The sequence below is a fragment of the Brachyhypopomus gauderio genome, chromosome 10 (genome assembly GCF_052324685.1).
Source record: "Brachyhypopomus gauderio isolate BG-103 chromosome 10, BGAUD_0.2, whole genome shotgun sequence".
In the NCBI taxonomy this organism is placed as follows: Eukaryota; Metazoa; Chordata; class Actinopteri; order Gymnotiformes; family Hypopomidae; genus Brachyhypopomus; species Brachyhypopomus gauderio.
In genome coordinates this window covers 8,025,333-8,040,933 of record NC_135220.1, presented here as the reverse complement: position 1 = coordinate 8,040,933, position 15,601 = coordinate 8,025,333, and the positions used below count along the sequence as shown (strand labels likewise).

Here is a 15,601-nt window from a genome sequence, read left to right as displayed (position 1 = left end):
ACACGGACGATCGAAGTTATTATTATTAATAATAATAATAATATAATAATAATAATTATTATTATTATAATAATAACAACTTGTTAATATTTCAGGTGTAATGTAAGAATTTTTGCCCAACGACCATGTGCTTTATTCACTTTTATACATTATAGACATTAAACCAAGCTTAAACAATGCTGTTTAATTTTTACAAAAAAGAGTGAAGTAGAGAAAAGAGAGGAACCGAAGAAAAACAACCAAAATGCTTAGCTATATCACCTCAAATTTTGCATATCAAAACAAATTTTCATTATAATTTTCTATTTAAAGACAATTTTATTTCATCTAGACGGCTTGAGCTCTACACATATTGAGCATTTTTTTTTACATAATTTTATTTGTGAATTTCTCTGACTGGTCTGTCTTAAATTCTTTGTCTGTAATAAAACAGCCCAAAATATTTAAGAAAAAAATGACCTAAGGCCAAAACGAGTTTTACGTACCATACTCAACCATATTTGAATACTGTAAGAACGCCACCCTTAGATGGGCCGTATAGTCTGTTCGCAGCCAATAAGTGTTTCCCTCCCCCATTGACCAGCAAGCGCGCGAGTATACTTTCACTACATTTGCGCAAAAAGGTAGGCTGGCTGACTCGTGCTCTGATGAGAAGATTGAGAGCAAACCTGCCAGCCCCTCAATTTCATCCACTTCCTGTAGTCAGCAATACCACCCCAAAAAGGGGGAAAGTGGAAGGAAGAATTTTGCTAACAGTTCTAAATAAGGCGTACAGACGAACTGACTGATTTGACCGTGCAGTTTACTTGCATTTCGCCCCGCAAGTAGGAACTTCTTGTACCAACCTACACGTTTCACCGAATTTACTGTGTTAAGGGTTCCCGTTAGCTTTGCGAAGAGTACGGACTGGGCTGACACCACAGCCCGTGCACCATTTGAGAGAGGATCTTATGGGAGAACGCAAGCTCGAGTCGAATAAACGTTTTATCAGTTCTGTGGCAACACGAGGACATCCACAGGTCCGCTAACCCTTCTTTTGGCCCTTTTCATGTACTGGAAAAATGAGATTTTGGCCCCTCTATCAGAGGGAAATCAATTTCTATCCGAAGGAGTTCCCTCGAAACAGGTAGGAAACTTGCAATGCCGTATTGGAATGCCTTTTCATGAATGTACTTTAAATAATTTGACAGAGAACAAATAAAATTGTTCTAACTAACGAATTCTTACTCAAAACTATTTCCCAGTGCCAACATGTTGCTTGGTTAACGTTGTGCTTTACTGCCAAGTTCTCTCGTATTATCTCGTGCCTGACGATTAAACGGCGGGTCTATTTTCACGGTAAAGTGATGTCAGAAGAATCTGTCCCGTTGTGTACAAAGATCAGCTGCGCGCAACGCGATAGCGTCTCATGAATAGTGTGATTCTCAGTCCATCCTCTTCACATGCCAAGTCTGCAGAGAAAAATTAGATTTTAATTACTGCCATTAAAAATCAAATTTGCAATTCTTTGGGTGGCCCGCGGCTTTTGCTGATTGACAGTTGAAATTGACACTCTGGGGCCCTCTTATCGTGAGCATTTCAAGCTATTTGTAATTGCAGGTAGTTTATTTTTTTCAGCTCCCTGGATTGCGTGGAAATACGATTACCCAAAGAGGTATGGGTTAAGTGTGGGGAAAAATCAATCCAGATTGAAATCGCTTCATTAAAAGCGGGGCTTTTGTTACATGGCACTAAATGCGCCGTTAAATTCATTTTTATTGTTTTGAGAGCATATATAGCCCCGAGAGTGATGTCTAAGCGGGATGTGATGCTAGAGATGGCGCGCCGTGGGTTGACGTCGCCTTGCCGTTGAATTCTGTCTTGTAGGTGATCTCTCCAGACACACAGACTACACCGGGAGCTTCGCGCTGCGTGGACACCCAACACGGACACGCAATGGTAAAGTTTTTATTTCATTTTAACGGAAGGACATTCTTGTAATGTAAACCAGTACCAGTCTAGTTATTTAATAATTTTCTTGCATTAGTTTTGTTTCATCATTAGGCCCTCGATCAAGCCCTCCGTGGTGTAATGGTCTCCTACTCATAAATGAACTCTGCTTTCAGTCTTTATTTTTAAACATTAAATATTTAATGTTTAATGCATATGGAAAAAGTAAATGGAGAATTTTTTTATATTAAAAATGTAAATATACTTTTGCATATTTTCATTAAATCACTTCCATAAATAACGTATTTACTTAAGGTACAAGTTTAAATTTTAAATCAATCTATGCGAAAAACAGTAGACTGTCAAACGTCAGAAAGCTCTTCTAAATTGCATTGCCGTACTGCATTCCACCGATACCATCCCTCATTAACTTATAGCCTACTGTGAGGTAGACTACATACATTCATACTCTAAAATCGTATTTGTTTCAGTCACACTCTGACGGGGAGTCTCAAAGATCGAATATGGAAAAAGAGGACACGCGTTCTTCGCCAAGTCCGCCGTCAACACCTTCCATCTGCTCGCCCACGTCCACTGCCTCTTCCGTTCCCTCCACCGGGAAAAACGTGTGCGCCAGTTGCGGACTGGAGATCTTGGACAGATATCTTCTCAAGGTACTGTTCTTTTGTGAAGTAATATGATGAGTTGTAGGAGCAATTCAACAGTGTACAACAGTGGTCTGAGTGATCTGACGACAGATACACTTGGAGGCTTAATTTTTTACTTATCTGAATTGTATATTTTTATTTTATATTCTCCCTTCATGGAGTAGCCTAAATGGTTGTTATGCCCATATTGGCTTGTTTTCAAACGATTATTTTGAAATGTAGTTAGCAGATTATTGATTCTCATAAGGCTAATCTGTATAACGTTATTCTTTTTAAAAACGGAGCGTTGTGTACTCATCTGGTGCAGACGTCTGCCTCTGCTTGCGTGTGCTCGCGTGCTGCTAAGTTAAACAACCGGCCGTGTTTTTCAGGAAGTGTGTGGTAACAGAGTGGATCATTAGTTCGCAGTCTGCAATGGTTTGTCTTCTGTATTTTCGGAAACTAATAAAACAATGAATCAACAAATAGTGGATTTATTAGCAAAGATTTTTTAGCATAAACATCAACAATCTAATTATATTCACTATGCATAACGGGCACTGTTAAAATAAATTAATTATAAACCTGAAAACATACATGAAAAATCTAGTATGTATTTTACTAATATCCATTTTATTTCTTAAAGCTGCAATGTCAGAGTTGTGTAATTTTTCACATGTTAATATAAGATGGACAAACTGCAGTTTAAAGCCTTAGGTTTTAGCTGTGAAATAAAGCTGTAAATATGAACAGTTGTAAATCTATACAATAAATAAACTAACTTAATATTTTTAAAACTGACCTTGTTCACCTTAGAAAAAGTTTTATGAACATTTTATATTTTATTACTTTTTTAATACTTTTAAATTAAACGATAGAAAATTTGCTATTCGCAAATACTGCAAATATGGCACTATATCCATTCTTGCATAGAATACACATGCACAGACGCCTAAAAGCAGATAAATTATGTCGTTCAGGTAGCAAATAAAAAAAATCTAATAATTACACTACAATTCACTTAGGTATTATTATTATTATTATTATTAATCGCTTTGTTTTTTGCAGGTCAATAACCTGATCTGGCACGTGAGGTGTTTAGAGTGTTCGGTCTGCAGGACCTCGTTGCGTCAGCACAGCAGCTGCTACATCAAAAATAAGGAGATCTTCTGTAAAATGGATTATTTCAGGTAGGGTAAGTTTTTTTACCTTATCTTGGAATATCATCAGTGTCACGCGCTAGTTACTGGGTCCGCAGGCTGCCGCTTTTCTTTCTCGTTTTATACCTAACGAGACTGCATTTTAGTGATGTATAGGATGCGTGCAGGGCACAAAGGCAGTTTTGCCTATTTAATTACACGTTCTATTGTTTTCTTCATTATTTCGATAAATATGCTCATTAAACGGTCGTCTAAATGTATACAATTTTATTAATTGGAAGATTTGTCATAGTCTATAATTAAGCTATTGCCTTATTTATTTAGTAAATTTGAGATCTAGATCTGGTCCAAGCTAGGTGTCAGGACCTTTATTTGTTCATTTTGACGTTGTACAGCCTTCTCAATCAAAACATCTGAAATAACTATGCAATATCCATGTGGTTGTTACCGCATAAACATCCAGATTTTTACTGTTTATTTGGTTGTTTCGGACGGACACAGATTATCGCCTTTGTCAATTTGTGAGTTTTAGAACAATAATTCGTGTTTGGCATATATGTTTCCCCAAAATATTTTTGGCATGAAGCCAGTTTGATCCGTCTATTGCCAGTAATACTGTGCATGGTTGTTGGAGGTGATAGTTCACTACCTTGGTTATATATAAGTTGATTTATTAACACTTCATATACATGCAGAAATAAATAAAAAATTCAAAAGTATAGTGATTTTTATGTAAGAGGGCTGTTCTAAATATCTACACTCTGCAAAGATTGTATTTTAATTATTTATTATAATTATGATTATAATTGTTAATAGGGAATGTCTCTTGCTTGTCATCTCAATCTAGATAAAGACAATTCACACTCAAATATAAAATATTTCCCTCAAGCTTTTATACTGTCCCTAAAATGTTAGGGGTGCTGCATAACTGATTTGAGAGGGCAGGTCTGTGATGTTCAGGTTGTAAGGAGCTGTGATATGTGATGATTGCAGAGCCCCTGACTGAATGGCAGGAGGCTATTGGCCTGTATTCCCGGCTCATTCACAGGCAGTGTGTGAAGTGACTGGCCCTCTTTGCAGCTGATACTGCGTTTTCGAGGAACGTTTGTTTTCTCTGTTAGGGCCAATAATCTGAAGTGATGCTCCACATGATGGGGTATCAATGCGTGGCTCTCCACGCAGCCCCAGAGGAGCTGCAGAAGCCACGGTGCTCTGCCTGGCTCGGTGAACATCGCTGCTATTTGTCACTTAGGACTAGGCTGAGACAAGGCTGTATCTCTCTTTCTGTTGCCAGATGCTTGTCATGGTGCTGATGCAGGTGTGTTCCTCTGAGAGAGATCTTCTGTGTGCAACCTTACTTGTGAATATTTGTGTTTTTGCTTTATGAGATGGGAAAATGGAAAGCAACATTCTTATGTCAGCCGACTAACGCTAACATAATACGGTGTCTTCAGTGTACTTTTCAACATGTCATTTGATAAATTATCATTCAAATGCTCTCATTTGATAATGTACTATATGGTGTTACAGATTTTCATCTGGTGATTATAATGTATTTTTTCCCCCCACACAATTTGTTTATAGACTCTTGTTAATACAAATGATATTGTTTATATGTGTTAGAATGTGAAGCATTTTTAACATTTAAAGTCTTTTTTTTTTTGGTGATCACAAAAGATAGCCTGAAGACATGTTCTGTGTTTCGGGAAAAAGATTACCGTCAGCCTTACATTTCAAAACAATTTAAAATAGCTACAGAAATATGCAGATTTCATTACCAAACGCAGCTCATAAAACATAAATATAGCTCAATAATTGCTGCTCTACAAGTCCTCCTTTTTACAACCCATTTTGATTGTTTTCAATCATGTGAAGGCCATGTACATCATGGTATTAGGGGAACATGGTATTGGGGGACTGACAGTATTAGATATTCATGTAGACATGGCAAAGAGCCATGTAATAACTTCAAGTTGTCATTGAATGAGGCATTTAGTCACTTCCTAAAGCTTGCCATGAGAGCTGCGATTCAGTGTTTGGTGTTTTGAAGGTGGCGCTGAACACCAGGGCCCGAGTGGGCTCCTTTTTCAGCCCGGGAGTTTTATGCCCAAATCCGGCCCAAAATTATTTTTCCCTCCCAATCGGCCCAAACTAGAGATTGACATGAGCCGGCCCATCGGGAATCCTCCCGAATATCCCGATTAACCACTCCGGCTCTGCTGAACACTCAGTCCCGTTTGGTGTTTTGAAGGTGGCGCTGAGCGCTTGGTCCTTGTGATTGGTGTTTTGAAGATGGCGCTGAACACTCAGTCCTCGTGTTTGATGTTTTGAAGGTGGCGCTGAGCGCTTGGTCCTCGTGCTTGGTATTTTGAAGGTGGCGCTGAGCGCTTGGTCCTCGTGTTTGATGTTTTGAAATTAGCGCTGAGTGCTCAGGCATCGTGTTTGTCTCCATCTATTCTAATTGTACAGCTGCATATTTCCTCATTGTATATTTGACCTCACTGATATTTTAACAGACAAAATGCATTTCCCAATATTGAAGGTGATTACTAATTTCCAATTTTTCTCACATGCATAATTTTGTGAGAATGTAGGCTATGTAGTAATTACAAGTTGTTTATCTCTTAACATTTTATGGGTAGCCATGATTGTGATTTTTACATTTTTATTTTTGGGTTGAAAAGCTCACAGAGCTGCTGTTGGCGTTCTGTAATCTATTGTAATTACCGCAGTCCAGTGTCACCATTTATGGAAAATGCATTTCTGAAAGCATATTCTGCTAAAATCATGAAGGCACACATGGGAATGTTGTATGCGCAATGGCATGGTGTAATGGTGTAAAATCATTAACACTGAGGACTATCTCAGTCATGAGCCATAAAGTAATTCAAGTGTTAAAGGGGAATGGTTGTTTCTAATCGTACAAGTTCTATATTCATTCTATAGGGATTGTCTCATTTTACATGGTGTCATTGGATCTGCATGCTCTAGCCATGACTGTGTTTGTGGGTCCACGCTGGTGCTGTTTTGAATCCAGTACTGAGAGATATGAAGGGTGTCTGCATTTCATCTGAAGCTAAAGGGACAAGCACTCCTGAGGGAAATGTGACCAGGTGCAGTGAACAGAGTTAGAATATTCTATGAATATTCTCCATAGAAATGCCATGGATTTGTAATAGACAGTCATATTGATCTGGCTCCTGAACATCAACATTAAACATTAAACCACCTAAGTAATAAATTAGAGAATAATTTAAGTCTATAGTGTGTATAATCAATGGTGGACTGCAATAAGATTGTTTTACATGTGTGAGTGAAATTTTGGTGCTTGGCAGGAAAAAAAGACGAGATGGACACAGCATGTGTCAATCTCTCACGTCTGCCAGACTGACAGCTGCTGTAATCGAGCATAATTGCAGGAAATCAGACTGGGTTTACTCTCAGCTGGGGGGTGTTGGGAGGCTGTGTTAGTGGGTCTGGCATATTAGGAACAGGACAGGGCAAATGGGCCCTCCACCATGCCTGTTCAAATGAAGAACAGTAACAGGCGTTTGGGACGTGAGCAGAGGCCCACACAGGATGTTGCAGTGGACTGCTGATCAGATGACCAGTGTGAACCATTAGAGGCTCCTTACAACACTGAGGATGGTGGAGGAAGGAGAGTCAGGTGCTCAGAGCAGCCCTCTAGGAACTAGAGTCAGTACCTCAGAGCAGCCCTCTAGGAACTAGAGTCAGGACCTCAGAGCAGCCCTCTAGAGATGACAGTCCGGACCTCAGAGCAGCCCTCTAGGAACTAGAGTCAGGACCTCAGAGCAGCCCTCTAGAGATGACAGTCCGGACCTCAGAGCAGCCCTCTAGGAACTAGAGTCAGGACCTCATAGCAGCCCTCTAGAGATGACAGTCCGGACCTCAGAGCAGCCCTCTAGGAATGAGAGTCAGGAACTTGGAGCAGCCCTCTAGCAAAGAGAGTCAGGCACTCAGAGCAGCCCTCCAGGAACATGAGTCAGGACCTCAGAACAGTCCTCTGCTCAGTCTACCGAGGCTAGCTGCACTTATCCATCCTAAAATGCATTAAACTCCATTCAAGAAAATTCCAGGTGCTCTGCAGTCTCTGAGGACATCGGTGAAACCCCAGTGCTTACAGGCCACTGAGATTTGCTGTAGTGTGCTTGCATTAATTGCCTGGGTGTGTCCTTACTGCAGTCCTGTAAGTGAGGGAGACTGGAGAGTGGTGTAGCATCAACAGGACAGAAGCAAATCCAGAACAAACAGCAGGACATACAATCAGACTGGCTGTTAAGATTGCCCTTTTATAGAAAGTGAGTTTTGTTGTTTTATTGCATTTCTGAAAGGTTCCTGTGGCAGGAAAGATGCCATGCAGGATTTCAGCAGGGTTCTATATTCCTTTCTAAACATTCCTTTGAAATGCATCATTGCACAGATGTTGTATGCTTTGTCTATGTGACGCTGTCAGAATCTGGTTAGTAAAGTACACAAAACTGCTTTGAATAGTCTTATGATGTAGTCAGATGTATTGTATATGGTAAAACTGAACACATATGCACAGGGTTGAATGTTTCAGATCTCTGTTGGTGAAGATATACCACGCAGCAGATATAGTAGCAAATTGTTATTTAGACAGGAACTGTTGTGTTTGCTTGTTGCATGAAAATCTAGAATTTCTGGCATTGCTCCTGAATGTTATGGCATTTTGTTAGAGAAGTGTACAGACCACAGTTGTCTTTGGCATTCTGGTTCTAGTGTTCCCCCAGCTCTTGCACAATTTTAGAAAGGTTTAAGAATCAAAGAATCTCCTTCTTTATGAAGATTTTTTGAAGCTATCTGTGAGGCTCTCTGTCCTAGTATGATGTCAGTGGACCAGTCCTCCCTCCACCCCTTATACACCCCCAGAGGCCCCTCTGCCTGGGTTCCTGCATGTAAGAATTGTGTCATCATTCTTGGGTCGCAGGAGAAAGGGGAGGCTCTGCCAAATCAGTCAGTCTGATATCCCACGTTTCTCTGCGGCTGGAGGAGGTGGTACGCAACACGGTGTTTACACAAGCACTCCGTGTGCCAAAGGTGTGGTGGTAGGCTGGGGCCACGAGCTGGGGGCTGGCTTCGGAACGCTCCTGCAGGCCACGCCATCTGCACACCATTAGTCTTAGCTACCACTGCTAGTACGCCAAACCACACTGACCCTCTTCCCCCTCGAACCCTACAACCCTTTCTTGGTCATGTCTGAAGTCTGGGCTCAGACCAGGCCCATCAAAACAACACCTGCCACGATCGACTGCTCCTCTGATGCTTCTGTGCACTGTGGATCTGTGGATCCCTGCATTGCAACTGTCCTGGAGGTCTTTGAACAATATACAGTGCATGCATGTACAAAAATGAGGTTTCGTTTAAACACTGTGAAACACGTCAAATGTATTCCAGCTGGCAAGATTTGAATACCTTGAGTTTAGTGGCAGGAATAACATTCACAAAACCTGCTGGTCCCAGTTGGTTCATTTCACTGATGTCCTGTCACAACCATTGTCAACACCCTGCACTTATTCAAGCACAGAGTCCTAGCTGTGCTGGGCCTTCATGCTGAAAGGCAGCGCTTAATACAACAGTTATAAAACCAAATTCAAAATCCACTCGGAGATAATAAATAAGGCATGTTAAAATAGGCTGGAGGGGATAAACACAGAAAGGTCCACTGGCTTGTTCCTGGTACTGCACTGTGAGCACAGCTGCTGGCAGATGCAGCTGCTGACTGCTCTTCGTGTGCTTGTGCAGGACAATCTGCCTCCTGTGTGGCGCTTCAGCGCTCTCCCTCTGGCTGTCACCTTCAACCTTTTTGTCGACTCATTCAACAGATTTTTAAAACATTTTTATCAGGTTTTTACCCTTTCCTCTAGAGACATAGTACCAGGCTTATGTAATAAAATCCTTTTACAGATCAAGTTGTGGAGAAAATGGTTTTTGACACAAGGAACTAGCAGACAAATTGAGTACTCTGCACTTTAAAGAAAGCAGGGTATACTTCTACTGGATTGAGTCCCATTCAATTAGAATTACAAACTGAGAAGGAGTCACATGTTAAGTTTTCAAGTGTGTTTTTAAGGTCTAGTGTGGCTCCAACCCTGCAGAGCACCGATGCACTGAGCCGCCTTTCTCTCTATCACAGTAGGTTTGGTACAAAGTGCGCACGCTGCGGCCGGCAAATCTATGCCAGCGATTGGGTGAGGCGTGCCCGCGGCAATGCCTACCACCTGGCCTGCTTCGCATGCTTCTCCTGCAAACGGCAGCTCTCCACGGGTGAGGAGTTCGGCCTGGTTGAGGAGAAGGTGCTGTGCAGAATCCACTATGACACCATGGTGGAGAACCTGAAGCGGGCCGCAGAGAGTGGTGAGTGTGTATGAGAAAGTGTGCATTGAGTGTGTGAGAGAGATAGAGAGAAAGTGTGTGCTAGACAGAAAGTGTTTGGGTGAGCGAGAATGTGTGTGTGTGAGAGTGAAAGGAAGTGTGTGTTTGTGTGTGTGTGTGTGAGAGAGAGAGAAAGTGTGTATGAGAGAGAAAGTGTGTGTTTGTGTGTGTGAGAAAGTGAGTGTGTGCATGTGTGTGAGGGAGAAAGTGTGTGTGTGTGAGAAAGTGTATGTGTGAGAGTGCGTGAGTGAGAGAAAGAGAATGTGTATGTAAGAGAGAAAGTGTGCATGTGTGTGAGAGAGAGAAAGTGTGTGTGTGTGTGTGTGTGTGTGTGTGTGTGTGAGTGAGTGAGTGAGTGAGAGAGAGAGAGAGAGAGAGAGAGCGAGAAAGTGTATATGTATGTGTGTGAGAGAGAGAAAATGTGTTTGAGAGAGCAGCAGGGAGAGGGAGAGAGAGAAAGAAAAATGCAGCGAGACAGACAGTGCTTTGAGTGAGACACTGTGCTTATATGCATTATATGGCTGTATTGAGCTATATAAACACCACCTTCCCCACTGCATTTTGACTATAGTACATTCTTAATCCACAGGAGATTTATATGTACATCTGCACACACTGTCCTCATTAGACCCTATAGCCTTATATGAGGAATGTTTGTATGAAAATAAACATGACATAACATAATTCTAATCTACTAGCTATAAAAATAAAGGTAGAATTAACACAGAGCTAGCAAACAGCAACATAGTCCAGTTCCCAACACAGTTTTCCATATGTCCTTAAGGTAGTGTTGTACGTAGTGTCCCCATGGAGTGCACCGTTCATCTAAATCTCTCTATATGTTCATATGCAATGCCCTATATATTACATACACACACAGCCATTTGAGCTTCAGTCTGTGCTAACTGTTGCCATTGTCCTGTTGCACTCCCTTCTCCATACAGGTAGTGGCCTCACGTTGGAGGGGGCAGTGCCATCAGAACAGGACAGCCAACCGAAGCCGGCCAAGCGGGCTCGTACCTCCTTCACTGCCGAACAGCTGCAGGTACGAATCCCACACGGTCTCACTTACACAATGCAGGGTTGCCAACTCTCACGCAATGAGCGTGAGACACACACATTTGACTGTCTTCACACGCTCTCACGCCGCACATCCGATTTCTCACGCCGAAAAAAAAATCTAGTTTATTTACCTCTGATCCATATCTATGATTCAATGAGTTACTAGTTCGCTCTGGCGCCAACCACTGGTGATCCATCACGATATAATACTTAATTCGTAACCCCCGTCAACAATTTACACTCGCCACCCCCCAGGTTCAAATCTCACTCCAAGTGATCTTGAAAAGTTGGCAACCCTGACAATGGACCTGAACTTAGAAAAGATGGCAGGGGGGACGTAAATTGTTGACAGGGGTGGGGGGGTGTAAAATGGACACAAATTAAGTATTATATCGCGATCAATCGATCACCAGTGGTTGGCGCCAGAGCGAACTAGTAACTCATTGAATCATAGATATGTATCAGAGGTAAATAAACTAGATTTTTTTTTCGGCGTGAGAAATCAGATGTGTGTCGTGTGAGCGTGTGAAGACAGTCAAATGCGTGTGTCTCACGCTCAATGTGTGAGAGTTGGCAACCCTGTGGTTAACTCTGTATCAATGTTTATGTCTGTTCATGTGCAGGTAATGCAGGCTCAGTTTGCACAGGACAACAATCCCGATGCTCAGACACTGCAGAAGCTGGCTGACATGACGGGGCTCAGTAGACGAGTCATACAGGTGAGTAGCATACACACTAACAAACACTAACCCTCCCTCATACACACTAACACTCACTAACCCTCCCTCACACATGCTAACACACACTAACTCTCCCTCATACACACTAACACTCACTAAACCTCCCTCTCACACATGCTAACACACACTAACCCTGCCTCATACACGCTAACACTCACTAACCCTTCCTCACAAATGCTAACACACACTAACTTCCTCACACACTAACCCCTCTTACACATGCTAACCCTCCCTCCCTCACACATGCTAACATACACTAATCCTCCCTCCCTCAAACACTAACACACTAACCCTCCCTCACACACGCTTACACACACTAATCCTCCCTCCCTCAAACACTAACACTCACTAACCCTCCCTCACACATGCCAACAGACACTAACCCCTCTTACACATGCTAACACATACTAACCCTCCCTCCCTCACACATGCTAACACACACTAATCCTCCCTCCCTCAAACACTAACACTCACTAACCCTCCCTCACACATGCCAACAGACACTAACCCTCTCTTACACATGCTAACACTCACTAACCCTCCCTCACACATGCTAACACACACTAACCCTCCCTCATACATGCTAACACTCACTAACCCTCCCTCACACATGCTAACACACACTAATTCTCTCTTACACATGCTAACACTCACTAACTCTCCCTCACACATGCTAACACAATAACCATCTCTTACACATGCTAACACTCACTAACCCTGCCTCATACACTCTAACACTCACTAACCCTTCCTCACAAATGCTAACACACACTAACTTCCTCACATAGGCTACTAACCCTCCCTCCCTCACACATGCTAACACACACTAATCCTCCCTCCCTCAAACACTAACACACTAACCCTTCCTCACACACGCTTACACACACTAATCCTCCCTCCCTCAAACACTAACCCTCTCTCACACGCTACCACACACTAACCCATCCTCCCTCATTCTACCACACTAACCCTCCCTCACACACTAACCCTCCCTCCCTCCCTTCCTCACAATACATGCCTCAACATGCCTCCCTAACAAGCTAAAACTCCCTTTCACTCACTGTAATTGTGCCTTTCCAGGATCTTTCTTTTTCTGTTTATCTTACAATACCTCAACTCCTATTACTCTAATACTTTCTGCCCCATTTTTGTTTCCTCTCCTGTTCATTCATTCCCTCTTTCTCTCTCACCCTCTCTGCTGTCTCTCCATCCTGCCATCCTCTCTGAATCTGACCTGTTAGAGTCATTCTTTGCTTCTTTCTGTTTTGTGAGCCCAGCACCTAACCAGCTTCGTAACAGATGCTGTCTTCCCAGGTTTGGTTCCAGAACTGCCGGGCCAGACACAAAAAGCACACACCACAGCATGGCGGTACGGCACAGGGCCACCCACAGGCGCGTATACCTCCCTCGTTGCCCGACGAGTTGCATTACTCCCCATTCGGCAGCCCGGAGAGAGCACGCATGGTGGCTCTGCATGGCTACCTCGACAGTGAGTATCATATTCAGCACCCTTCATGGAGCCTTTCGCACCACATACTCTCTTTTTGGGTTTACCTGCTACCAATATGTTATGGATTAGTGGATATTAGGTAATATGCCAGGACCAACATAAAAAACATAATATTAAAACATAATATTACATAATATTATGAGTTCTATGCATGTTGCAGTAGTTTATTAAAAATGCATATCAACAGAGAGGAAAAGGAGAAAGCTGTCCTCTTTGCCTAATCTGCTATTTTCTTGTGCTATGTGTGTGTGTGCGTGCAGGTCATCCATTCTCAGTGCTGACCACGCAGTCTCTCCCCCATCAGGCCATGTCATTGCCCCAGCTCCCTCTCAGCCGCTAACACCCGCTGCCACGGCAACCCCTGAGCCCTCAGACTTTGACCTCCTACTCCACATATTCGCAGCCGCTCCGCCGACCCCCAGAGGTCATGTCTGGCTGAACAACAGGGTCGCAGTCCCTCGTGGTCTTAGCCTCTGACCAAGGAAGAGGGATGCTTCTACTGGCTTTTCAGCAGACAGGATTTTCCTCACCTGCAGGTTGTGCTGTTTGGCCAAAGGAAGCTGACAGCTGGAGTTAGTATTTGGAGGTTGGAGTGGTCACCTGTTGAGCTGGACATTGCATTGCGAACAGGACCAGGGCTTGGACCACTAACCTGGTCCACCAGGCGCACGTGCCCAGGCACACACCCAGAAAATGGCAGTACTGTCTACTCTGTGATGGGAAGTCTATCTCTCTCAATGCTGGCAGAACTTTCTGCAGGAATGGAAAGTGTGTACAGACACTGAGCTGTGGAAGAGGAACAGAAGGTGACTCGGTAAGATGGCTTCCGTTTCTTGCTGGGTTTCCCCTGTTCTGAGAACGACCCCTTCGGTGCTTCTCCTCTGAGTGTTGTGCTGAAGACGGATCCACAGCAGACACTAGCTCACTATTCATCTTGTCTGTCTGTCTGTGTGAAGCATGCAGACTAGTTGGTGGATTTATCAATGAAGGGTCAATTTCAATTTGTTTCTCAGTTAAAAACAAAAAAGTGGTCTGTCCAGACATAGAGATTGAATTGTGTAGCATGACAAGATTCAAAGTTGACATTTTAAAAATCAGACTTCATATTCAAGATATTTTGCCATTGGTGATTTTAATTTAATTTCATTCAAGTTCAGACTTTGGCTGAGTCTAAACTAGAATTTAAGAGTTAAATTGTCAAAATAAAGGAATGGTCTATGAGATTTAAAATAAAATGGTGTCAAGTCTTGAGTTAGGGATACCCACATGAACAATATGGATCATCACTTCAGCTTATGAGGGTTCAGTAGGTTCAGTTCCACTGTGGCAAAGGTCTTAGATTTATATGATATATATGATTTCTCCCCATAAAAATTCTGTCATTTGTTAGGATAGTTAACATTTTTTTAACAAATTTCATATACATGTAAAAAAACAAGAGGGAAAGAATGAGCAAATGAGAGAGAGAGAGAGAGAGAGAGAGAGAGAGAGAGATAGCATAAAGAAGAAACATCATCAAAAAAACATAGATGACTACATGTAAAAAAAATGTACATGTATTTTTATTAAATCAGTGTCCTATTGATAGGTGGGTGCAGAATGTGTCTGTATTTCTGTTTTTGTTGATTTTATTTTTATTCCTACTCTGGCCTGCAGAGAGAGAGGGAGGGTCTGAAGCTCAGACTCTGCCCTGTTATGTGGAACAGGTTTGAGACCAGGGCAACAGCTGTTACAAACTGTAACTTTGTTTTGTGGAATAGACACCTGTGTTCTCAGTAGGGGCTGGGCCAGGCCTCTATGTTCTTGTATTTATTGAAACAGATATTAGCCTGAAAAGCACTTTTCCCCCACGTTGCATTGTCTGTTTTGTAAAAAAAATAAATGAATGAATAAATAAACAAATGAAGCAAACATTACTTTTCTTAGTGTATTGTTGATGCTTTGATTAAATTAATGCAACAGAGAAGCAATTTGCTTGCACAACTGATGAAGAATATGTCCGCAACATCCCGTTTCTCTGACAACTGTGAACTTCACTAGAATTTAGTACAGTACACTGCAGCTACTTTATTATATATATATATATATATATATATATATATATATATATATATATATATACACACACACATGAATGTA

General features: G+C 42.1%; 1 protein-coding gene across 2 annotated transcripts; it reads left to right on the top strand.

Annotated features, from left to right (window-relative positions):
- Window positions 1-562: 562 nt before the first annotated feature.
- lhx6a (LIM homeobox 6a) lies at window positions 563-15,363 on the top strand. Of its 2 annotated transcripts, none has more exons than XM_077019161.1 (9): window positions 563-1,126; window positions 1,867-1,938; window positions 2,421-2,603; window positions 3,645-3,766; window positions 9,912-10,132; window positions 11,095-11,195; window positions 11,836-11,931; window positions 13,267-13,441; window positions 13,723-15,363. In XM_077019161.1, the coding sequence occupies exons 1-9, from the start codon at window positions 1,049-1,051 to the stop codon at window positions 13,800-13,802; spliced, it is 1,128 nt and encodes a 375-aa protein (XP_076875276.1). In that variant the 5' UTR covers window positions 563-1,048; the 3' UTR covers window positions 13,803-15,363. The 2 variants fall into 2 exon arrangements, with proteins under 2 accessions (XP_076875276.1, XP_076875275.1); XM_077019160.1 differs by having other exon boundaries at window positions 13,252-13,441.
- Window positions 15,364-15,601: the final 238 nt, after the last annotated feature.

Bases quoted from the DNA above. Each gene is read 5' to 3' on its own strand.
- lhx6a (XM_077019160.1), top strand. From the start codon at position 1,049: ATGTACTGGAAAAATGAGATTTTGGCCCCTCTATCAGAGGGAAATCAA. The intron at 1,939-2,420 runs GTAAAGTTTTTA...TATTTGTTTCAG, and splicing joins CCCAACACGGACACGCAATG to TCACACTCTGACGGGGAGTC. The intron at 10,133-11,094 runs GTGAGTGTGTAT...TTCTCCATACAG, and splicing joins GAAGCGGGCCGCAGAGAGTG to GTAGTGGCCTCACGTTGGAG.